At 38.3% G+C, this 26930-nt stretch overlaps 1 protein-coding gene across 2 annotated transcripts in view; it reads right to left on the bottom strand.

The window, feature by feature from the left end:
• The window catches only part of zfyve26 (zinc finger, FYVE domain containing 26), a 120251-nt gene that overhangs the window by 19574 nt on the left and 73747 nt on the right, over window positions 1–26930 (bottom strand). For both annotated transcript variants that reach the window (XM_036962338.1, XM_036962337.1), the window contains exons 25-35: window positions 25117–25293; window positions 24272–24367; window positions 22799–22952; window positions 19995–20087; window positions 11003–11184; window positions 9408–9550; window positions 9001–9029; window positions 8482–8618; window positions 5095–5315; window positions 3975–4122; window positions 3229–3438 (exon numbers count right to left, since the gene is read on the bottom strand). In XM_036962338.1, coding sequence (XP_036818233.1) covers window positions 3229–3438; window positions 3975–4122; window positions 5095–5315; window positions 8482–8618; window positions 9001–9029; window positions 9408–9550; window positions 11003–11184; window positions 19995–20087; window positions 22799–22952; window positions 24272–24367; window positions 25117–25293 — 1590 coding nt within the window. The remainder of the gene's footprint in view (window positions 1–3228; window positions 3439–3974; window positions 4123–5094; window positions 5316–8481; window positions 8619–9000; window positions 9030–9407; window positions 9551–11002; window positions 11185–19994; window positions 20088–22798; window positions 22953–24271; window positions 24368–25116; window positions 25294–26930) is intronic.

The following is a 26930-nucleotide window of genomic DNA, read 5'->3' as shown; positions in this document are numbered from 1 at the left end:
ATAAATACAGTCTATATCAATACAGTCTATACTATAAATACAGTCTATATCAATACAGTCTATATCAATACAGTCTATATCAATACAGTCTACACTATAAATACAGTCTATATCAATACAGTCTATATCAATACAGTCTATACTATAAATACAGTCTATATCAATACAGTCTATACTATAAATGCAGTCTATACTATAAATACAGTCTATATCAATACAGTCTATATCAATACAGTCTATATCAATACAGTCTATATCAATACAGTCTATATCAATACAGTCTATATCAATACAGTCTATACTATAAATACAGTCTATATCAATACAGTCTACACTATAAATGCAGTCTATACTATAAATACAGTCTATATCAATACAGTCTATATCAATACAGTCTATATCAATATAGTCTATACTATAAATACAGTCTATATCAATACAGTCTATACTATAAATACAGTCTATATCAATACAGTCTATATCAATACAGTCTATATCAATATAGTCTATACTATAAATACAGTCTATATCAATACAGTCTACACTATAAATACAGTCTATATCAATACAGTCTACACTATAAATGCAGTCTATACTATAAATACAGTCTATATCAATACAGTCTATATCAATACAGTCTATATCAATACAGTCTATATCAATATAGTCTATCAATACAGTCTATACTATAAATACAGTCTATATCAATACAGTCTATATCAATACAGTCTATACTATAAATACAGTCTATATCAATACAGTCTACACTATAAATACAGTCTATATCAATACAGTCTATATCAATACAGTCTATATCAATACAGTCTATATCAATATAGTCTATACTAGAGATTAGGTCTAATGTGGGAACGTTAAGACCTAAGACTAGGTCTAATGTGGGAACGTTAAGATTAGGTCTAATGTGGGAACGTTAAGACTAGGTCTAATGTAGGAACGTTAAGATTAGGTCTAATGTGGGAACGTTAAGATTAGGTCTAATGTGGGAACGTTAAGACTAGCTCTACTGTGGGAACGTTAAGACTAGGTCTACTGTGGGAACGTTAAGACTAGGTCTAATGTGGGAACGTTAAGACTTGGTCTAATGTGGGAACGTTAAGACTAGGTCTAATGTGGGAACGTTAAGACTAGGTCTAATGTAGGAACGTTAAGATCTAAGACTAGGTCTACTGTGGGAACGTTAAGACTGGGTCTAATGTGGGAACATTAAGACTAGGTCTACTGTGGGAACGTTAAGCTTAGGTCTAATGTGGGAACGTTAAGACTAGGTCTATGTGGGAATGTTAAGACCTAAGACTAGGTCTACTGTGGGAACGTTAAGACTAGGTCTAATGTGGGAACGTTAAGACTAGGTCTAATGTGGGAACGTTAAGACTAGGTCTAATGTGGGAATGTTAAGACTAGGTCTAATGTGGGAACGTTAAGACTAGGTCTACTGTGGGAACGTTAAGACTAGGTCTAATGTGGGAACGTTAAGACTTGGTCTAATGTGGGAACGTTAAGACTAGGTCTAATGTGGGAACGTTAAGACTAGGTCTAATGTAGGAACGTTAAGATCTAAGACTAGGTCTACTGTGGGAACGTTAAGACTGGGTCTAATGTGGGAACATTAAGACTAGGTCTACTGTGGGAACGTTAAGACCTAAGACTAGGTCTAATGTGGGAACGTTAAGACTAGGTCTAATGTGGGAACGTTAAGATCTAAAACTAGGTCTAATGTGGGAATGTTAAGACTAGGTCTAATGTGGGAATGTTAAGATCTAAGACTAGGTCTAATGTGGGAACGTTAAGACTAGGTCTAATGTCGAAACGTTAAGACCTAAGACTAGGTCTACTGTGGGAACGTTAAGACTAGGTCTAATGTGGGAACGTTAAGACTAGGTCTAATGTGGGAACGTTAAGACTAGGTCTAATGTGGGAACGTTAAGACCTAAGACTAGGTCTACTGTGGGAACGTTAATACTTTTTCCACAGTGATAACAGTAAACACCACTGTGTGCCCAACAGTTACATAACTGGTTGAAAATAAGACACGGAAACCTCACTGCGAGGGCACAGCGAGGGCACATCAAGGCCACATCGAAGGCACAGTGAGGGCACAGAGGGCACAGCGAGGGCACATCGAGGGCACAGCGAGGGCACATCGAGGGCACAGCGAGGGCACAGCGAGGGCACATCGAGGGCACAGCGAGGGCACAGCGAGGGCACATCGAGGGCACAGCGAGGGCACATCGAGGGCACAGCGAGGGCACTGCGAGGGCACAGCGAGGGCACATCAAGGCCACATCGAAGGCACAGTGAGGGCACAGAGGGCACAGCGAGGGCACATCGAGGGCACAGCGAGGGCACATCGAGGGCACAGCGAGGGCACATCGAGGGCACAGCGAGGGCACAGCGAGGGCACAGCGAGGGCACAGCGAGGGCACATCGAGGGCACAGCGAGGGCACAGCGAGGGCACATCGAGGGCACAGCGAGGGCACATCGAGGGCACAGCGAGGGCACAGCGAGGGCACAGCGAGGGCACAGCGAGGGCACAGCGAGGGCACATCGAGGGCACAGCGAGGGCACATCGAGGGCACAGCGAGGGCACTGCGAGGGCACAGCGAGGGCACATCAAGGCCACATCGAAGGCACAGTGAGGGCACAGCGAGGGCACAGCGAGGGCACAGCGAGGGCACTGCGAGGGCACAGCGAGGGCACAGCGAGGGCACAGCGAGGGCACTGCGAGGGCACAGCGAGGGCACAGCGAGGGCACAGCGAGGGCACTGCGAGGGCACAGCGAGGGCACAGCGAGGGCACAGCGAGGGCACTGCGAGGGCACAGCGAGGGCACTGCGAGGGCACAGCGAGGGCACATCAAGGCCACATCGAAGGCACAGCGAGGGCACAGCGAGGGCACAGCGAGGGCACAGCGAGGGCACAGCGAGGGCACAGCGAGGGCACGTCGTTGAACGCAAACAATCACCGACGGCTGTGTTCCGTGTGGCTCAGTTGGTATGAACGTGGCATGGCAGTGTTGCTACCAATGAGAGAGACACACTGTTGTGGGTTCAATTCCCGCAGCCATCCTATAGACGTACTAAAACCGCTCACTGTCGCAGAACAGACTAATAAACATGTAGGCTTTAAAAAATAAAAATAAAACTCCTCTGTAAATCACTTGAGATTAAGTGTCTTCAATATACCATTATGGTGATGTTTATCTCTCACCGTGGCCAGCGTGGATCTGACGGTGCTCTCCAGATGAGAGACTATCTCCTGCAGCAGCCGAGGACCCAGGTTGAGCTGGTTTCTGTCCACCGGAGCTTTCAGACAGCGACATAACTTCTCCCTAGCAACAGTCAAGTTCCCTGCCTTGAGGGAGGCCATTCCCCACGCCTGCCACACACCGCCTGGGTCCAGACCACTCTTAGTGGACACCTACAGTCAGACAGACAGACAGAGAAGACCAGGTTGGGACTGAAACACCGGTCTTAGTGGACACACACAGACAGAGACAGAAAGGACCAGGTTAGGACTGAAACATCTGTCTTAGTGGACAGGACAGGACAGGAAGGGAGGGACGGATGTCTGTTAGACAGACAGACAACCAGGTTAGGACTAAAACCTAACCTAGAATAACCTAAAATTAGATGTTCAGACTTAAACACACTTGTATTGCCTTCAAATGTGTCATATTTACTACTGTGAATACCCCCCTATACATGTCTCAATTGGGACAATAAAAAGATTGACTGACTGACTCTCTAGGTCTGCCTCACCTCCACAGCTAGCTGGTAGACCTCTGCCTCCAGTAGCTGGTTGCCTGACTCTAGGCCTGCCTCACCTCCACAGCTAGCTGGTAGTACTCTGCCTCCAGTAGCTGGTTGCCTGACTCTAGGCCTGCCTCACCTCCACAGCTAGCTGGTAGTACTCTGCCTCCAGTAGCTGGTTGCCTGACTCTAGGCCTGCCTCACCTCCACAGCTAGCTGGTAGTACTCTGCCTCCAGTAGCTGGTTGCGTAGCCGTGTGACAGCAGCCGTCTCCAGGATGTCATCCAGACAGGGGATGTACTTGTAGTTGGCCGTTACCAGGATCTTCAGGACGTCTACTTTACTGATGTAGCTGGGGACAGACAAAGGAGAAACAGAGAGACAGAGGGAGAGAGAGACAGAGAGAGAGAGACAGAGACACAGAGACAGAGGGAGAGAGATACAGACAGAGGGAGAGAGAGACAGAGAGGGAGAGACAGAGGGAGAGAGGGAGAGACACAGAGACAGAGGGAGAGAGAGACAGAGAGGGAGAGACAGAGGGAGAGAGAGAGAAAGACAGAGACACAGAGACAGAGGGAGAGAGATACAGACAGAGGGAGAGAGAGACAGAGACAGGGAGAGAGAGGGAGAGACAGAGGGAGAGAGAGAGGGAGAGAGAGAGAGGGAGAGAGAAAGACACAGAGACAGAGACGGAGAGAGAGGGAGAGACAGAGGGAGAGAGAGAGAGAGAGACACAGAGAGAGACACACAGAGGGAGAGACAGAGGGAGAGACACAGAGGGGGAGAGAGAGACACAGAGAGAGAGAGAGACACAGAGAGAGAGAGAGAGAGACAGAGAGAGAGACACAGAGAGAGAGAGAGAGAGAGAGAGAGAGAGAGGGAGAGCGAGACATAGAGAGAGAGAGAGACAGAGGAAGAGAGAGATTGGTTACTGTAGTACTCTCACCTGTCACACAGGGTACCGTAGTACCTCACCTGTCACACATGGCATTATGGGTAATGTAGTACTCTCACCTGTCACACAGGGCATTATGGTTACTGTAGTACTCTCACCTGTCACACAGGGCATTATGGTTACTGTAGTACTCTCACCTGTCACACAGGGCATTATGGGTACTGTAGTACTCTCACCTGTTACACAGGGCATTATGGGTAATGTAGTACTCTCACCTGTCATACATGGCATTATGGGTAATGTAGTACTCTCACCTGCCACAGGGCATTATGGGTAATGTAGTACTCTCACCTGTCACACAGGGCATTATGGGTAATGTAGTACTCTCACCTGTTACACAGGGCATTATGGGTAATGTCGTACTCTCACCTGTCACACAGGGCCAGGTCCTGGCTGCGGCCCACCTTGACGAACATCAGTTTGGCGCTGAACAGAAGCTGGCGCATGACGTCGGTGAGGAGGCGGGCGTCAACCTCGGGATTGGTTAGTTTACGGGACAGTGAGCGGCAGTGTCCAATTAGCTGGTGTCCACAGGCTGTCTGGTCGCTATGGAGGGACAGGATGGCCACACATAGAGACGCACTGGGAGCCTGGAGACAGGGACAGAGGTCAAACTGGGAACCTGGAGACAGGGACAGAGGTCAAACTGGGAACCTGGAGACAGGGACAGAGGTCAAACTGGGAACCTGGAGACAGGGACAGAGGTCAAACTGGGAACCTGGAGACAGGGACAGAGGTCAAACTGAGAGCCTGGAGACAGGGACAGAGGTCAAACTGGGAACCTGGAGACAGGGACAGAGGTCAAATTGAGAGCCTGGAGACAGGGACAGAGGTCAAACTGGGAACCTGGAGACAGGGACAGAGGTCAAACTGGGAACCTGGAGACAGGGACAGAGGTCAAACTGGGAGCCTGGAGACAGGGACAGAGGTCAAACTGGGAGCCTGGAGACAGGGACAGAGGTCAAACTGAGAGCCTGGAGACAGGGACAGAGGTCAAACTGGGAGCCTGGAGACAGGGACAGAGGTCAAACTGAGAGCCTGGAGACAGGGACAGAGGTCAAACTGGGAGCCTGGAGACAGGGACAGAGGTCAAACTGAGAGCCTGGAGACAGGGACAGAGGTCAAACTGGGAACCTGGAGACAGGGACAGAGGTCAAACTGGGAACCTGGAGACAGGGACAGAGGTCAAACTGGGAGCCTGGAGACAGGGACAGAGGTCAAACTGAGAGCCTGGAGACAGGGACAGAGGTCAAACTGGGAGCCTGGAGACAGGGACAGAGGTCAAACTGGGAGCCTGGAGACAGGGACAGAGGTCAAACTGGGAACCTGGAGACAAGGACAGAGGTCAAAATAAAATATAAAACTAAAATAGTAACACAATATAATAACAATAATGAGGTTATATACAAGGAGTACCGGTACCGAGTCAGTGTACTGGGGTACGAGGTAGTTGGGGTGATTGAGGTAATATGTACATGTAGGTTTGGTTCGGTGATTGATTGAGGTAATATGTACATGTAGGTTTGGTTAGGTGACTGGTTGAGGTAATATGTACATGTAGGTTTGGTTCGGTGACTGGTTGAGGTAATATGTACATGTAGGTTTGGTTAGGTGATTGATTGAGGTAATATGTACATGTAGGTTTGGTTAGGTGACTGGTTGAGGTAATATGTACATGTAGGTTTGGTTAGGTGACTGGTTGAGGTAATATGTACATGTAGGTTTGGTTCGGTGACTGGTTGAGGTAATATGTACATGTAGGTTTGGTTCGGTGATTGGTTGAGGTAATATATACATGTAGGTTTGGTTAGGTGACTGGTTGAGGTAATATGTACATGTAGGTTTGGTTAGGTGACTGGTTGAGGTAATATGTACATGTAGGTAGGGGGTGAAAGGCAGACAGTCATGGTAGCCTTTTAATTAACTGTTCAGCGTCTTATGGCTTTAAAAAAATATTTAACCTTTATTTAACTAGGCAAGTCAGTTAAGAACAAATTCTTATTTACAATGACGGCCTACCGGGGAACTGTGGGTTAACTGCCTTGTTCAGGGACAAAACAACAGATTTTTACCTTGTCAGCTCAGGGATTCGATCTTGCAACCATTCGGTTACTGGACCAATGCTCTAACCACTAGGCGACCTGCCGCCTCGGCTTTTGGGGTAGAAGCTGTTCAGAAGCCTTTTGGTCCCCGACTTGGCACTCCGGAACCGCTTGCCGTGCGGTAGCAGAGAGAACAGACCGACTTGGCACTCCAATACCGCTTGCCGTGCGGTAGCAGAGAGAACAGACCGACTTGGCACTCCGGTACCGCTTGCCGTGCGGTAGCAGAGAGAACAGACCGACTTGGCACTCCGGTACCGCTTGCCGTGCGGTAGCAGAGAGAACAGACCGACTTGGCACTCCGGTACCGCTTGCCGTGCGGTAGCAGAGAGAACAGACCGACTTGGCACTCCGGTACCGCTTGCCGTGCGGTAGCAGAGAGAACAGACCGACTTGGCACTCCGGTACCGCTTGCCGTGCGGTAGCAGAAAGAACAGACCGACTTGGCACTCCGGTACCACTTGCCGTGCGGTAGCAGAGACAACAAACTGACTTGGGTGGCTGAATTCTTTGGAAATTTCTCTGACACCGCCTGGTATAGAGGTCCTGGATGACAGGGAGCTCAGCCCCAGTGATGTACTGGGCTGTACACACTAGCTCTATAGCGCCTTGCGGTCAGATGCCAAACCAAGAAATGATGCAACCAGTCAAGATCCTGTCAACTGTAGAACTTTCTGAGGATCTGATGGCACATGCCAAATCTTTTCGGCCTCCTGAGAGGGAAGAGGCGTTGTCGTGCTCTCTTCACGACTGTGTTGGTGTGTTTGGACCGTGGTAGGTCCTGAAGTGATGTGGTCTGTCTCCACTACAGATCTGTCGATCTCAATGGGGGCGTGCTCAGCTCTCCTTTTTCCTGTTGTCCACCGATAATCTCCTTTGTCTTGCTGACGTTGAGGGAGAGGTTGTTGTCCTGGCAGAGACCACACTGCCAGGTCTCTGACCTCCTCCCTATAGGCTGTCTCATTGTTGTCGGTGATCAGGCCTACAACTTTTGTGTCGTCAACAAACTTAATGATGGTGTTAGAGTCATGCTTGGCCACACGGTCGTGGGTGAACAGGAAGTACAGGAGGGGACTAAGCACGCACCCCTGGGGAGCTCCAATGTTGAGGATCAGCGTGGTAGATGTGTTGCTACTTACCCTCACCACCTGGGGGGCGGCCCGTCAGGAAGTCCAGGATCCAGTTGCAGAGGGAGGTGTTCAGTCCCAGGGTCCTTAGCTTAGTGATGAGCTTTGAGGGCACTATGGTGTTGAGCGCTGAGCTGTAGTCATGCATTCTCACATAGGTGTTCCTTTTGTCCAGGTGAGAAAGGGCAGTGTGGAGTGCAATAGAGATTGCATCATCTGTGGATCTGTTGGTGCGGTATGCAAATTGGAGTGGGTCTAGGGTATCCGGGATGATGGTGTTGATGTGAGCCATGACCAGCCTTTCAAAGCACTTCATGGCTACAGATGTGAGTGCTACGGGTTGGTAGTCATTTAGGCAGGTTACCTTAGTGTTCTTGTTGTCTGTAGTTATAATTGACCCGTTCATTGTAGAAATCTGTCTGTAGTTATAATTTAACTGACCTGTTCATCGTAGAACTCTGTCTGTAGTTATAATTTAACTGACCTGTTCATAGTAGAACTCTGTCTGTAGTTATAATTTAACTGACCTGTTCATAGTAGAACTCTGTCTGTAGTTGCAGGTTGTCTGTAGGGTTGGTGCTGAGGTGAAACTGACGGTGAGTGACCTCTGGCAGGTGAAGCATTGAATCTAACACTCCCTCTGTTGACATAGGACTACCTGCAACTGGGTCAGGGAGAGAGGGGGGACAGGGAGGAAGACGAGGAGTGAGAGGGAGAGGGGGGAGGGGGAGAGAGAGGGAGATGAAGAGGGGAGAGACAGGAAGAGGAGAGAGACAGAGGAAGATGGGGAGAGACAGAGGAAGATGGGGAGAGAAGGGAAGAGAAGAGAAGAGAGAGCGAGAGCGAGTCACGCACTATCCAAGGACTACAAATTGTGATAAGCTAACCGGCTAGTTAAATCTGGGACATTTACAGAATGTTAATCAATGTGCATTGTTCCCATGTCAAATAAACCTTCACATTACAGTAGCTGAAGAGGCAGTAGCCTTAGGAAGACATTTCATACTAACGTCTGTTATGAATATGAATATGATAGCGCCCTTTACCTTCAGCTTGTTCCAGCGTGTCATCAGAACTGTGATGAAACAAACAAAATAGAAAAATCAGTGATATGTTACCTTGGGAGGTCAATATACAGAGATTGTGATATGTCACCTTGGGGTAAATATACAGAGATTGCGATATGTCACCTTGGGGTCAATATACAGAGATTGTGATATGTCACCTTGGGGTCAATATACAGAGATTGTGATATGTCACCTTGGGGTCAATATACAGAGATTGCGATATGTCACCTTGGGGTCAATATACAGAGATTGCGATATGTCACCTTGGGGTCAATATACAGAGATTGCGATATGTCACCTTGGATTAATATAGAGAGATCGTGACAAACGACAGTGAATAAAGCAGTGTGTAGGTTTTTACTGCCAGTACGGTCTAAGGGTCTTACTCTGGATGGAAGTGGCTGTAACACTGGTCACACACACGCACTTCCTTCTCCTCCTCAGTGCAGCCCTCTACCGCCATCTTGTGGTCGGAGCAGGCATGGCACACCAGACGACCACACCTCCTGCAGTGGTGACGCCTGTTGAACTGAGGAGGACAATGGAGAGTCAGTTTCACACAACAAATCATGAGCCGGTTCACCCAACACAGATGAAGTCTATTCCTGTACTGAACACCAATGAGCAGCCTTAATCTGTTTGTGGGAAACCAATGAGCAGCCTTAATCTGTTTGTGGGAAACCAATGAGCAGCCTTAATCTGTTTGTGGGAAACCAATGAGCAGCCTTAATCTGTTTGTGGGAAACCAATGAGCAGCCTTAATCTGTTTGTGGGAAACCAATGAGCAGCCTTAATCTGTTTGTGGGAAACCAATGAGCAGCCTTAATCTGTTTGTTGGAAACCAATGAGCAGCCTTAATCTGTTTGTGGGAAACCAATGAGCAGCCTTAATCTGTTTGTGGGAAACCAATGAGCAGCCTTAATCTGTTTGTGGGAAACCAATGAGCAGCCTTAATCTGTTTGTGGGAAACCAATGAGCAGCCTTAATCTGTTTGTGGGAAACCAATGAGCAGCCTTAATCTGTTTGTGGGAAACCAATGAGCAGCCTTAATCTGTTTGTGGGACACCAATGAGCAGCCTTAATCTGTTTGTGGGACACCAATGAGCAGCCTTAATCTGTTTGTGGGACACCAATGAGCAGCCTTAATCTGTTTGTGGGAAACCAATGAGCAGCCTTAATCTGTTTGTGGGAAACCAATGAGCAGCCTTAATCTGTTTGTGGGACACCAATGAGCAGCCTTAATCTGTTTGTGGGAAACCAATGAGCAGCCTTAATCTGTTTGTGGGAAACCAATGAGCAGCCTTAATCTGTTTGTGGGAAACCAATGAGCAGCCTTAATCTGTTTGTGGGAAACCAATGAGCAGCCTTAATCTGTTTGTGGGAAACCAATGAGCAGCCTTAATCTGTTTGTTGGAAACCAATGAGCAGCCTTAATCTGTTTGTTGGAAACCAATGAGCAGCCTTAATCTGTTTGTTGGAAACCAATGCCACAATTTTCTCTTTGTAGGAGCCATTCACTATCCACCACTCACTCATTCATTTAGTGTCCACCACTCACTCATTCATTTAGTGTCCACCACTCACTCATTCATTTAGTGTCCACCACTCACTCATTCATTTAGTGTCCACCACTCACTCATTCATTTAGTGTCCACCACTCACTCATTCATTTAGTGTCCACCACTCACTCATTCATTTATCCGCCACTTATTCATTCATCAAGTGGCTTATTTTAGCCATTCCACTCTATAATATAATAAATATATATATATTATATAAATATATATATTATACAGTATATATAAATATATACCATTTAGCATATGCTTTTATCCAAAGCGATTTATGCATACTAGAGGTCGGCCTCTAATACATACTATGGGTGGTCCCGGGAATCGAACCCACTACGCCAAGCGCCATGCTCTACCAACTGAGCTACAGGGGACCAGACTCTAGACTTTCACGGGGGCCTTATTCTCACCATGGTGAAGCGTTCTCGCTGGCAGACCATGCAGACATGCTGCTGGTTGTCTGGGACCCAGTCCTTACGAACCGGGGCTCTGTCTGGGGGCTGGAACTGATCGGGGGAGCGCTGGATTCTCCTGCCGGTCGACCCTCTGTCCAGGGAACTGCTGGAGGACGAGGTGTGCATGGGGGTACTACCTGGAGTTAGAAGACGGAAACAACATCGTTATCTTCACAATGTATTCTGTAAAATCGGATGTGCTGTACATAGCATTAAGGGCAATGTAGTACATAGCATTATGGGTACTGTAGTACATAGCATTATGGGTTCTGTAGTACATAGCATTATGGGTTCTGTAGTACATAGCATTATGGGTTCTGTAGTACATAGCATTATGGGTTCTGTAGTACATAGCATTATGGGTACTGTAGTACATAGCATTATGGGTACTGTAGTACATAGCATTATGGGTACTGTAGTACATCTTGCCACAGTAACCACGTGCAACAAAAGAAGATCAAACATTTGAATGATTACACACAGACAAGAATAGAGTATAATAAACTACAGTACAATAGAATGAACTATAATAGAATACAGTATACTAGAATAAACTATAATAGACTAGAATAGAGTATAATAAACTACAGTATACTAGAATAGAGTATAATAAAATACAGTACAATAGAATGAACTATAATAGAGTATAATAGAATACAGTATACTAGAATAAACTAGAATAGAGTATAATAAACTACAGTATACTAGAATATAGTATAATAGAGTATAATAAAATACAGTATACTAGAATAAACTATAATAGACTAGAATAGAGTATAATAATCTACAGTATACTAGAATATAGTATAATAGAATAGAGTATAATAAAATACAGTATACTAGAATAAACTAGAATAGACTAGAATAGAGTATAATAATCTACAGTATACTAGAATATAGTATAATAGAATAGAGTATAATAAAATACAGTATACTAGAATAAACTAGAATAGACTAGAATAGAGTATAATAATCTACAGTATACTAGAATATAGTATAATAGAATAGAGTATAATAAAATACAGTATACTAGAATAAACTAGAATAGACTAGAATAGAGTATAATAATCTACAGTATACTAGAATATAGTATAATAGAATAGAGTATAATAAAATACAGTATACTAGAATAAACTAGAATAGACTAGAATAGAGTATAATAATCTACAGTATACTAGAATATAGTATAATAGAATAGAGTATAATAAAATACAGTATACTAGAATAAACTAGAATAGACTAGAATAGAGTATAATAATCTACAGTATACTAGAATATAGTATAATAGAATAGAGTATAATAAAATACAGTATACTAGAATAAACTAGAATAGACTAGAATAGAGTATAATAATCTACAGTATACTAGAATATAGTATAATAGAATAGAGTATAATAAAATACAGTATACTAGAATAAACTAGAATAGACTAGAATAGAGTATAATAATCTACAGTATACTAGAATATAGTATAATAGAATAGAGTATAATAAAATACAGTATACTAGAATAAACTAGAATAGACTAGAATAGAGTATAATAATCTACAGTATACTAGAATATAGTATAATAGAGTATAATAAAATACAGTATACTAGAATAAACTATAATAGACTAGAATAGAGTATAATAATCTACAGTATACTAGAATATAGTATAATAGAATAGAGTATAATAAAATACAGTATACTAGAATAAACTAGAATAGACTAGAATAGAGTATAATAATCTACAGTATACTAGAATATAGTATAATAGAATAGAGTATAATAAAATACAGTATACTAGAATAAACTAGAATAGACTAGAATAGAGTATAATAATCTACAGTATACTAGAATATAGTATAATAGAATAGAGTATAATAAAATACAGTATACTAGAATAAACTAGAATAGACTAGAATAGAGTATAATAATCTACAGTATACTAGAATATAGTATAATAGAATAGAGTATAATAAAATACAGTATACTAGAATAAACTAGAATAGACTAGAATAGAGTATAATAATCTACAGTATACTAGAATATAGTATAATAGAATAGAGTATAATAAAATACAGTATACTAGAATAAACTAGAATAGACTAGAATAGAGTATAATAATCTACAGTATACTAGAATATAGTATAATAGAATAGAGTATAATAAAATACAGTATACTAGAATAAACTAGAATAGACTAGAATAGAGTATAATAATCTACAGTATACTAGAATATAGTATAATAGAATAGAGTATAATAAAATACAGTATACTAGAATAAACTAGAATAGACTAGAATAGAGTATAATAATCTACAGTATACTAGAATATAGTATAATAGAATAGAGTATAATAAAATACAGTATACTAGAATAAACTAGAATAGACTAGAATAGAGTATAATAATCTACAGTATACTAGAATATAGTATAATAGAATAGAGTATAATAAAATACAGTATACTAGAATAAACTAGAATAGACTAGAATAGAGTATAATAATCTACAGTATACTAGAATATAGTATAATAGAATAGAGTATAATAAAATACAGTATACTAGAATAAACTAGAATAGACTAGAATAGAGTATAATAATCTACAGTATACTAGAATAAACTAGAATAGACTAGAATAGAGTATAATAAAATACAGTATACTAGAATAAACTAGAATAGACTAGAATAGAGTATAATAATCTACAGTATACTAGAATATAGTATAATAGAATAGAGTATAATAAAATACAGTATACTAGAATAAACTAGAATAGACTAGAATAGAGTATAATAATCTACAGTATACTAGAATATAGTATAATAGAATAGAGTATAATAAAATACAGTATACTAGAATAAACTAGAATAGACTAGAATAGAGTATAATAATCTACAGTATACTAGAATATAGTATAATAGAATAGAGTATAATAAAATACAGTATACTAGAATAAACTAGAATAGACTAGAATAGAGTATAATAATCTACAGTATACTAGAATATAGTATAATAGAATAGAGTATAATAAAATACAGTATACTAGAATAAACTAGAATAGACTAGAATAGAGTATAATAATCTACAGTATACTAGAATAAACTAGAATAGACTAGAATAGAGTATAATAAAATACAGTATACTAGAATAAACTAGAATAGACTAGAATAGAGTATAATAATCTACAGTATACTAGAATATAGTATAATAGAATAGAGTATAATAAAATACAGTATACTAGAATAAACTAGAATAGACTAGAATAGAGTATAATAATCTACAGTATACTAGAATATAGTATAATAGAATAGAGTATAATAAAATACAGTATACTAGAATAAACTAGAATAGACTAGAATAGAGTATAATAATCTACAGTATACTAGAATATAGTATAATAGAATAGAGTATAATAAACTACAGTATACTAGAATAAACTAGAATAGACTAGAATAGAGTATAATAATCTACAGTATACTAGAATATAGTATAATAGAATAGAGTATAATAAAATACAGTATACTAGAATAAACTAGAATAGACTAGAATAGAGTATAATAAACTACAGTATACTAGAATATAGTATAATAGAATAGAGTATAATAAAATACAGTATACTAGAATAAACTAGAATAGACTAGAATAGAGTATAATAATCTACAGTATACTAGAATATAGTATAATAGAATAGAGTATAATAAAATACAGTATACTAGAATAAACTAGAATAGACTAGAATAGAGTATAATAATCTACAGTATACTAGAATATAGTATAATAGAATAGAGTATAATAAAATACAGTATACTAGAATAAACTAGAATAGACTAGAATAGAGTATAATAATCTACAGTATACTAGAATATAGTATAATAGAATAGAGCATAATAAAATACAGTATACTAGAATAAACTAGAATAGACTAGAATAGAGTATAATAATCTACAGTATACTAGAATATAGTATAATAGAATAGAGTATAATAAAATACAGTATACTAGAATAAACTAGAATAGACTAGAATAGAGTATAATAATCTACAGTATACTAGAATATAGTATAATAGAATAGAGCATAATAAAATACAGTATACTAGAATAAACTAGAATAGACTAGAATAGAGTATAATAATCTACAGTATACTAGAATATAGTATAATAGAATAGAGTATAATAAAATACAGTATACTAGAATAAACTAGAATAGACTAGAATAGAGTATAATAATCTACAGTATACTAGAATATAGTATAATAGAATAGAGTATAATAAAATACAGTATACTAGAATAAACTAGAATAGACTAGAATAGAGTATAATAATCTACAGTATACTAGAATATAGTATAATAGAATAGAGTATAATAAAATACAGTATACTAGAATAAACTAGAATAGACTAGAATAGAGTATAATAATCTACAGTATACTAGAATATAGTATAATAGAATAGAGTATAATAAAATACAGTATACTAGAATAAACTAGAATAGACTAGAATAGAGTATAATAATCTACAGTATACTAGAATATAGTATAATAGAATAGAGTATAATAAAATACAGTATACTAGAATAAACTAGAATAGACTAGAATAGAGTATAATAATCTACAGTATACTAGAATATAGTATAATAGAATAGAGTATAATAAAATACAGTATACTAGAATAAACTAGAATAGACTAGAATAGAGTATAATAATCTACAGTATACTAGAATATAGTATAATAGAATAGAGTATAATAAAATACAGTATACTAGAATAAACTAGAATAGACTAGAATAGAGTATAATAATCTACAGTATACTAGAATATAGTATAATAGAGTATAATAAAATACAGTATACTAGAATAAACTATAATAGACTAGAATAGAGTATAATAATCTACAGTATACTAGAATATAGTATAATAGAATAGAGTATAATAAAATACAGTATACTAGAATAAACTAGAATAGACTAGAATAGAGTATAATAATCTACAGTATACTAGAATATAGTATAATAGAATAGAGTATAATAAAATACAGTATACTAGAATAAACTAGAATAGACTAGAATAGAGTATAATAATCTACAGTATACTAGAATATAGTATAATAGAATAGAGTATAATAAAATACAGTATACTAGAATAAACTAGAATAGACTAGAAGAGAGTATAATAATCTACAGTATACTAGAATATAGTATAATAGAATAGAGTATAATAAAATACAGTATACTAGAATAAACTAGAATAGACTAGAATAGAGTATAATAATCTACAGTATACTAGAATATAGTATAATAGAATAGAGTATAATAAAATACAGTATACTAGAATAAACTAGAATAGACTAGAATAGAGTATAATAATCTACAGTATACTAGAATATAGTATAATAGAATAGAGTATAATAAAATACAGTATACTAGAATAAACTAGAATAGACTAGAATAGAGTATAATAATCTACAGTATACTAGAATATAGTATAATAGAATAGAGTATAATAAAATACAGTATACTAGAATAAACTAGAATAGACTAGAATAGAGTATAATAATCTACAGTATACTAGAATATAGTATAATAGAATAGAGTATAATAAAATACAGTATACTAGAATAAACTAGAATAGACTAGAATAGAGTATAATAATCTACAGTATACTAGAATATAGTATAATAGAATAGAGTATAATAAAATACAGTATACTAGAATAAACTAGAATAGACTAGAATAGAGTATAATAATCTACAGTATACTAGAATAAACTAGAATAGACTAGAATAGAGTATAATAAAATACAGTATACTAGAATAAACTAGAATAGACTAGAATAGAGTATAATAATCTACAGTATACTAGAATATAGTATAATAGAATAGAGTATAATAAAATACAGTATACTAGAATAAACTAGAATAGACTAGAATAGAGTATAATAATCTACAGTATACTAGAATATAGTATAATAGAATAGAGTATAATAAAATACAGTATACTAGAATAAACTAGAATAGACTAGAATAGAGTATAATAATCTACAGTATACTAGAATAAACTAGAATAGACTAGAATAGAGTATAATAAAATACAGTATACTAGAATAAACTAGAATAGACTAGAATAGAGTATAATAATCTACAGTATACTAGAATATAGTATAATAGAATAGAGTATAATAAAATACAGTATACTAGAATAAACTAGAATAGACTAGAATAGAGTATAATAATCTACAGTATACTAGAATATAGTATAATAGAATAGAGTATAATAAAATACAGTATACTAGAATAAACTAGAATAGACTAGAATAGAGTATAATAATCTACAGTATACTAGAATATAGTATAATAGAATAGAGTATAATAAACTACAGTATACTAGAATAAACTAGAATAGACTAGAATAGAGTATAATAATCTACAGTATACTAGAATATAGTATAATAGAATAGAGTATAATAAAATACAGTATACTAGAATAAACTAGAATAGACTAGAATAGAGTATAATAAACTACAGTATACTAGAATATAGTATAATAGAATAGAGTATAATAAAATACAGTATACTAGAATAAACTAGAATAGACTAGAATAGAGTATAATAATCTACAGTATACTAGAATATAGTATAATAGAATAGAGTATAATAAAATACAGTATACTAGAATAAACTAGAATAGACTAGAATAGAGTATAATAATCTACAGTATACTAGAATATAGTATAATAGAATAGAGTATAATAAAATACAGTATACTAGAATAAACTAGAATAGACTAGAATAGAGTATAATAATCTACAGTATACTAGAATATAGTATAATAGAATAGAGCATAATAAAATACAGTATACTAGAATAAACTAGAATAGACTAGAATAGAGTATAATAATCTACAGTATACTAGAATATAGTATAATAGAATAGAGTATAATAAAATACAGTATACTAGAATAAACTAGAATAGACTAGAATAGAGTATAATAATCTACAGTATACTAGAATATAGTATAATAGAATAGAGCATAATAAAATACAGTATACTAGAATAAACTAGAATAGACTAGAATAGAGTATAATAATCTACAGTATACTAGAATATAGTATAATAGAATAGAGTATAATAATCTACAGTATACTAGAATAAACTAGAATAGACTAGAATAGAGTATAATAATCTACAGTATACTAGAATATAGTATAATAGAATAGAGTATAATAAAATACAGTATACTAGAATAAACTAGAATAGACTAGAATAGAGTATAATAATCTACAGTATACTAGAATATAGTATAATAGAATAGAGTATAATAAAATACAGTATACTAGAATAAACTAGAATAAACTAGAATAGAGTATAATAATCTACAGTATACTAGAATATAGTATAATAGAATAGAGTATAATAAAATACAGTATACTAGAATAAACTAGAATAGACTAGAATAGAGTATAATAATCTACAGTATACTAGAATATAGTATAATAGAATAGAGTATAATAAAATACAGTATACTAGAATAAACTAGAATAGACTAGAATAGAGTATAATAATCTACAGTATACTAGAATATAGTATAATAGAATAGAGTATAATAAAATACAGTATACTAGAATAAACTAGAATAGACTAGAATAGAGTATAATAATCTACAGTATACTAGAATATAGTATAATAGAATAGAGTATAATAAAATACAGTATACTAGAATAAACTAGAATAGACTAGAATAGAGTATAATAATCTACAGTATACTAGAATAGAGTATAATAGAATAGAGTATAATAAAATACAGTATACTAGAATAAACTAGAATAGACTAGAATAGAGTATAATAATCTACAGTATACTAGAATATAGTATAATAGAATAGAGTATAATAAACTACAGTATACTAGAATAAACTAGAATAGACTAGAATAGAGTATAATAATCTACAGTATACTAGAATATAGTATAATAGAATAGAGTATAATAAAATACAGTATACTAGAATAAACTAGAATAGACTAGAATAGAGTATAATAATCTACAGTATACTAGAATATAGTATAATAGAATAGAGTATAATAAAATACAGTATACTAGAATAAACTAGAATAGACTAGAATAGAGTATAATAATCTACAGTATACTAGAATATAGTATAATAGAATAGAGTATAATAAAATACAGTATACTAGAATAAACTAGAATAGACTAGAATAGAGTATAATAATCTACAGTATACTAGAATATAGTATAATAGAATATAGTATAATAAAATACAGTATAATAAAATAGAGTATAATAGAAAATAATATGATAACCTAGAATAGAGTATAATAAACTAGAATAGAGTATAATAGACTAGAATAGAGTATAATAAACTAGAATAGAGTATAATAGACTAGAATAGAGTATAATAAACTAGAATAGAGTATAATAGACTAGAATAGAGTATAATAAACTAGAATAGAGTATAATAAACTAGAATAGAGTATAATAGAGTATAATAGAACATAATAGAATAGAATATAATAGAGTATAATAAAGTATAGTAAACTAGAATAGAGTATAATAAAATAGAGTATAATAGAATAGAGAGTATAATAGAACAGAGTATAATAAACTAGAAAAGAGTATAATAAACTAGAATATAATATAATAAACTAGAATAGAGTATACTAGAATAGAATATGATAAAATAGTTTATAATAGAACAAAATAGAATAGAAGAAAGTATAATAGAATAGAGTATAATAGAATAGAGTATAATAGAATAGAGAGTACAATAGAATAGAGAGTACAATAGAATAGAGTATAATAAAGTATAATAAACTAGAATAGTATAAGAGACTAGAATAGAGTATAATAAACTAGAACAGAGTATAATATAATAGAATATAATAAAGTATAATAAACTAGGTTAGAGTATAATAAACTAGAATATAGTATAACAGACAATAGAATGATCTCTGACCTGCAGTAGGTGGAGGTGTTCCCATCCTAGAGGGGGTGGATGGACAGCTGTCCTGGGCTGGACACTGGTCATCCTGGAGACTGATCACAGAATCTGGGGACAGAGAGAGGTCGAAGTTTTAACGTTGTAGACTTGTACACATCATATCTAAAAAAGTCCAAATGTGTAAATTCAGTGTTGGGGGAACGTAACTTTTTAAAGTAACTCGTGACATTACAACATTACTATGTAATGTAACACACTAAATGACATGTGTTAACAAAAACAGAAAACCCTCTGAAGATGCCCTAGCGTGTGTCGGTCATTAGAATGGCTTGCATAGTAACCGGAAGGTTGCAATTTCAAATCCCCGAGCTGACAAGGTACAAATCTGTCGTTCTGCCCCTGAACAAGGCAGTTAACCCACTGTTCCTAGGACGTCATTGAAAATAAGAATTTGTTCTTAACTGACTTGCCTTGTTAAATAAATATATGCCACTCGTCTATATCTCTACAACAACTAATGTATTAAAGACAGAAGCAATATATCCTTTACAATACTTTAAATAAATGATATACAGTTGAAGTCGGAAGTTTACATACACCTTAGCCAAATACATTTAAAACTCAGTTTTTCACAATTCCTGACATTTTAATCCGAGTAAAAATTCCCTGTTTTAGGTCAGTTAGAATCACCACTTTATTTTAAGAATGTGAAATGTCAGAATAATAGTAGAGAGAATTATTTCTTTCAGCTTTTATTTCTTTCAACACATTCCCAGTGGGTCAGAAGTTTACATACAGTCAATTAGTATTTGGTGGCATTGCCTTTAAATTGTTTAACTTGGGTCAAATGTTTCGGGTAGTCTTCCACAAGCTTCCAACAATAAGTTGGGTGAATTTTGGCCCACTCCTCCTGACAGAGCTGGTGTAACGGAATCAGGTTTGTAGGCCTCCTTGCTCGCACACGCTTTTTCAGTTCTGCCCACAAATGTTCTATAGGTTTGAGGTCAGGGCTTTGTGATGGCCACTCTAATACCTTGACTTTGTTGTCCTTAAGACATTTTGCCACAACTTTGGAAGTCCATTTGGAAGACCCATTTGCGACCAAGCTTTAACTTCCTCACTGATGTCTTGAGATGTTGCTTCAATATATCCACATAATTGTCCTCTCATGATGCAATCTATTTTGTGAAGTGCACCAGCCCCTCCTGCAGTAAAGCACCCCACAACATGATGCTGCCACCCCCGTGCTTCACGGTTGGGATGGTGTTCTTCGGCTTGCAAGCCTCCCCCTTTTTCATCCAAACATAACGATGGTCATTATGGCCAAACGGTTCTATTTTTGTTTCATCAGACCAGAGGACATTTATCCAAAAAGTACGATCTTTGTCCCCATGTGCAGTTGCAAATCGTAGTTTGTCTTTTTTATGGCGGTTTTGGAGCAGTGGCTTCTTCCTTGCTGAGCGGCCTTTCAGGTTATGTCGATATAGGACCTTCAGGCGTTTGGACATTGCTCCCAAGGATGAACCAGACTTGTGGAGGTCTCCCCAAAAATATTCTGAGGTCTTGGCTGATTTCTTTTCCTTTTCTTCAACCAATTCAAAGTAACACGGCTACTTCCACGATAAAGGCTATTGTCGCTGCCATCTCACTAACTATCTATCTAGTTACCATGCCAACTCCCCGCCACAACGTTCATGCAGGAACAGGAAGAGCGCGATGAACGTAGCCTTAGGATGAAGGGATTTTATTATTTATTATTTGTGCCAACAAAGAGAAAGGACAATAATATTGTAAAAGTAACTAAGTAACTCGTTAATTAAATTGAAAAAAATGAATGAGTTTTGGTAACTAGTTATCACAAAAAAAAAGTAAGAGTACTTGGTAACTAGTTACTTCCAACACTGTCCTGACAGAGCAAGGTAGTCGTGAGGTAACAAAGGAAGCCTGATTTTACTCTATAATAACGGATTGGATTGTATATAAAAACCAATCAAGGTACTCAAAGCACTTTACAAAGTAAGAGGGAATTTCACCTCATCCACCCAATTGGATGACGCACGGCAACCATTTTGTACCGGAACGTTTACCACACATCACCACAACTCATAGACACATCTTGTGAGATTGGACAATCACACATCCATAGCACATTTGACTTACAATATGAGTGGTTGTGAAGACCGATGACCGAGTCTGGGGAGACAGGGAGAGACATCCATAGTACAAGCCTGTGCATTAGTGACATAACACACTTTTTTTCCACTGTCGTGCCGACCTGAACCGTAACTTGCCGGCTTGCACATTTCCAGAAAGTTCCAGAAACAATGGTGGACGCATTAACCAGGCCAGAGGAGTACAGGTCGTGTGAACGGCGACTCACAATCATGACACAACATCCTTCCCAAACATTAGGCTATTGTTCTCTCCCTCTCTTCTCTTTATTTTAAACTCTCCATTTCGCAGCTTTTCTCTTATCGAAATAAACTCAAGACATCGTCCTTTCTCGCCTCGGTGGATCGACCTAAACTTTTTCTGCCCAAATTTCCCAAAAGCATTTGGCGTGTATTTGCCCACCCGGACAATTAGGCCCTAAAGCTTAGGCAGATCAAATATATGAAATCGCACAATAATTATACATTTGTTGAAATTGTAATACATCACTTCCTCTTTACTCAACCCAACAGCCCTTCATCCACACAATATTTTAATGACCCCCTAAACCCACCCGACCCACAGATATAACACCAGGGGGGGTCTGCGGGTTACGGGTCAACCCGCGATTCACTAGTGTGTTTGGGTGTCGTGCGCTTGGTACTGACCGGAGCGAGACTTCTCCCTGGGTGCGTAGGGGAAGTCCAGGGCCTTGCAGGCGTAGTTGGAGAGTAGTTTGTCTATGTCGTGGGTGGTGAAGCCGTCCTCCCGGCCTAATAGTAGGTTCTGTAACGTCCTCACCGCCACTTCAGCCCAGTCCACCTTCAAAAAGGTCAAAGTTTTCATTGAACAAATGGCAAATCCAGCTCAAGATTATATTAAACAATGTGCCACTAATAATCACTGCCACATCAGCACAGTCCAACGTAGTGGTGGTGGTGGTAGTACCAGTAGTAGTAGTAGTGGTAGTAGTAGTAGTAGTAGTAGTAGCGGTAGTACCAGTAGTAGTAGTAGTAGTAGTAGTAGTAGTAGTAGTAGTGGTAATAGTGGTAGTAGTAGTGGTAGTAATAGTAGTAATAGTAGTGGTAGTAGTAGTAGTAGTAGTAGTACCAGTAGTAGTAGTGGTAATAGTGGTAGTACCAGTAGTAGTAGTACCAGTAGTAGTAGTACCAGTAGTAGTAGTAGTGGTAGTAGTAGTACCAGTAGTAGTAGTAGTGGTAGTACCAGTAGTAGTAGTGGTAGTAGTGGTAGTACCAGTAGTAATAGTGGTAGTAGTAGTAGTAGTAGTAGTAGTAGTAGTAGTAGTAGTAGTGGTAGTAGTAGTAATCGTAGTATTGATAGTAGTAGTAGTAGTAGTAGCGGTAGTACCAGTAGTAGTGGTAGTAGTGGTAGTAGTAGTAGTAGCGGTAGTAGTAGTAATAGTAGTAGTAGTAGTAGTAGTAGTACCAGTAGTAGTAGTGGTAATAGTGGTAGTACCAGTAGTAGTAGTACCAGTAGTAGTAGTAGTAGTAGTAGTACCAGTAGTAGTAGTACCAGTAGTAGTAGTACCAGTAGTAGTAGTAGTGGTAGTACCAGTAGTAGTAGTGGTAGTAGTGGTAGTACCAGTAGTAATAGTGGTAGTAGTAGTAGTAGTAGTAGTAGTAGTAGTAGTAGTAGTAGTAGTACCAGTAGTAGTAGTAGTACCAGTAGTACCAGTAGTAGTAGTAGTAGTAATAGTAATAGTGGTAGTACCAGTAGTAGTAGTAGTAGTAATAATAGTAGTGGTAGTAGTAGTGGTAGTACCAGTAGTAATAGTACCAGTAGTGGGTCTGGAGGTGTGTGGTGGATATTGCTGCAGTCAACATGCCAATTGCACGCTTCCTAAAAACTTGAGATGTCTGTGGCATTGTGTTGTGTGCACATTTTAGAGTGACCTTTTATTGTCCCCAACACAAGGTGCATCTTTGTAATGATCATGCTGTTTAATCAGTTTCTTGATATACCACATCTGTCATGTGGATGGACAAATTTGCGAAAAATTTGTGCATATGGAAGATTTCGGGAATATTTTTATTTAAACTCATGAAACATGGGACCATGTTGCGTTTTTATTTTTGTTCACATAATACAAAAATACTATCACAACAATAATTTGGTGGCACCTTCAGGTTCATCAGGAGCTGTTCCAGCATTAATAGTGGCTCGGAGAGGAGGGGGAAGTAGTCCTGTCTGGCGCCAGGGGGGAGGGTGAGGAGGACCTAGAGGAGAGAGAAGGGAGACGGAGAGTAGAGAGAGTAGGGAGAGAGAGAGTAGAGAGAGTAGGGAGAGAGAGAGAGTAGGGAGAGAGAGAGTAGAGTAGATAGAGAGAGTAGAGGAGAGAGTGAGTAGAGGAGAGAGAGTAGAGAGTAGAGAGTAGAGCAGAGGAGAGAGAAGAGAGAGAGTAGGGAGAGGGAGAGAGAAGAGAGAGAGTAGGGAGAGGGAGAGAGAAGAGAGAGAGTAGGGAGAGGGAAAGAGTAAGGAGAGTAGAGGAGAGAGAGAGTAAGGAGAGTAGAGGAGAGAGAGAGAGTAAGGAGAGTAGAGGAGAGAGAGAGAGTAAGGAGAGGAGAGGAGAGGAGAGGAGAGGAGAGGAGAGGAGAGGAGAGGAGACAAGTAGAGAGAGAAGAGAGAGAGGTTCATTTAAAACACTATCTGGTGGTGTGTGTTCCAGTGTCGGGTTCAAATCAGACTTACTACTTTAGTGACACACTCTTTCCTGATCTCTCCCGCGCTCTCCCATCGTTCCTGCGCTCATTCTTTTCCTGCCTGCTCTTAACCGCTATGCTGCCTGCTCTTAACCGCTAGGCTGCCTGCTCTTAACCGCTAGGCTGCCTGCTCTTAACCGCTCGGCTGCCTGCTCTTAACCGCTAGGCTGTCTGCTCTTAACCGCTCGGCTGCCTGCTCTTAACCCCTAGGCTCCCCATCAACACTAGAGCTCACAGATACAATAAAGGTCATTGAATCTGCTGACCTTGGATCCCAGGTGAAGGTCGTGGATGTGGCGTCGGCGGGCGGGGGATACTTGGCACTGGAAGTGGAGAGTGAGGTAGTTAGCCAGGAAGTGGCAGGCAGCCAATCCGGGCCGGCGGTCCAGAGCGCGCTCACACACCTCCAGACCCAAGGTTAAGTCTGATAGGCCCTCCAGCAGCTGTACCAATCACAGTGAAGAGAGTCAATGAGAAACAAAGTCTATGACATAGTGCACGGAGGAGAAACAACTATAGACAGATGGGTCACATCTCAATTGTATAAACTGGATTCCTCTTCTCCTTTCCTTCTTCTGCACTGATTGGAAAGACAATGGACAGGTGAAAGGAGATTTCCTAATACCGTAGGAATCCAGCCTATTGCCTTCACCTATTCTGTTCTTCCAATAAGGGAAGAGGAAGGAGAAGAAACGGAGCAGAGGAATGAGAAGAAACGGAGCAGGGGAAGGAGAAGAAACGGACAGAGGAAGAAGAAACGGAGGAGAGGAAAGAGAAGAAACGGAGCAGAGGGAAGGAGAAGAAACAGAGGAGAGGGAGAAAAAACGGAGGAGAGGAAAGAGAAGAAACGGAGCAGAGGGAAGGAGAAGAAACAGAGGAGAGGGAGAAGAAACGGAGGAGAGTAAAGAGAAGAAACGGAGCAGAGGGAAGGAGAAGAAACAGAGGAGAGGGAAGAGAAGAAACAGAGCAGGAGAAAGAGAAGAAACAGAGGAGAGGAAAGAGAAGAAACAGAGGAGAGGAAAGAGAAGAAACAGAGGAGAGGAAAGAGAAGAAACAGAGGAGAGGAAAGAGAAGAAACAGAGCAGAGGAAAGAGAAGAAACAGAGGAGAGGAAAGAGAAGAAACAGAGCAGGAGAAAGAGAAGAAACAGAGGAGAGGAAAGAGAAGAAACAGAGCAGGAGAAAGAGAAGAAACAGAGCAGGAGAAAGAGAAGAAACAGAGGAGAGGAAAGAGAAGAAACAGAGGAGAGGAAAGAGAAGAAACAGAGGAGAGGAAAGAGAAGAAACAGAGCAGGGGAAAGAGAAGAAACAGAGGAGAGGGAAGAGAAGAAACAGAGCAGGAGAAAGAGAAGAAACAGAGGAGAGGAAAGAGAAGAAACAGAGCAGGAGAAAGAGAAGAAACAGAGGAGAGGAAAGAGAAGAAACAGAGGAAAGGAAAGAGAAGAAACAGAGGAGAGGAAAGAGAAGAAACAGAGGAGAGGAAAGAGAAGAAACAGAGCAGAGGAAAGAGAAGAAACAGAGGAGAGGAAAGAGAAGAAACAGAGCAGGGGAAGGAGAAGAAACAGATGAGAGGAAAGAGAAGAAACAGAGCAGGGGAAGGAGAAGAAACAGATGAGAGGAAAGAGAAGAAACAGAGCAGGAGAAAGAGAAGAAACAGAGGAGAGGAAAGAGAAGAAACAGAGCAGGAGAAAGAGAAGAAACAGAGCAGGAGAAAGAGAAGAAACAGAGGAGAGGAAAGAGAAGAAACAGAGCAGGAGAAAGATAAGAAACAGAGGAGAGGAAAGATAAGAAACAGAGGAGAGGAAAGAGAAGAAACAGAGGAGAGGAAAGAGAAGAAACAGAGGAGAGGAAAGAGAAGAAACAGAGCAGGAGAAAGAGAAGAAACAGAGGAGAGGAAAGAGAAGAAACAGAGCAGGAGAAAGAGAAGAAACAGAGCAGGAGAAAGAGAAGAAACAGAGGAGAGGAAAGAGAAGAAACAGAGCAGGAGAAAGAGAAGAAACAGAGCAGGAGAAATAGAAGAAACAGAGGAGAAGAAAGAGAAGACACAGAGGAAAGGGAAGGAGAAGAAACATAGGAGAGGGA

Source organism: Oncorhynchus mykiss, chromosome 25 (genome assembly GCF_013265735.2).
Source record: "Oncorhynchus mykiss isolate Arlee chromosome 25, USDA_OmykA_1.1, whole genome shotgun sequence".
Lineage (NCBI taxonomy): Eukaryota > Metazoa > Chordata > Actinopteri > Salmoniformes > Salmonidae > Oncorhynchus > Oncorhynchus mykiss.
The sequence above is the reverse complement of the archived record's forward strand: the minus strand, read 5'-3'. Positions and strand labels throughout refer to the sequence as shown.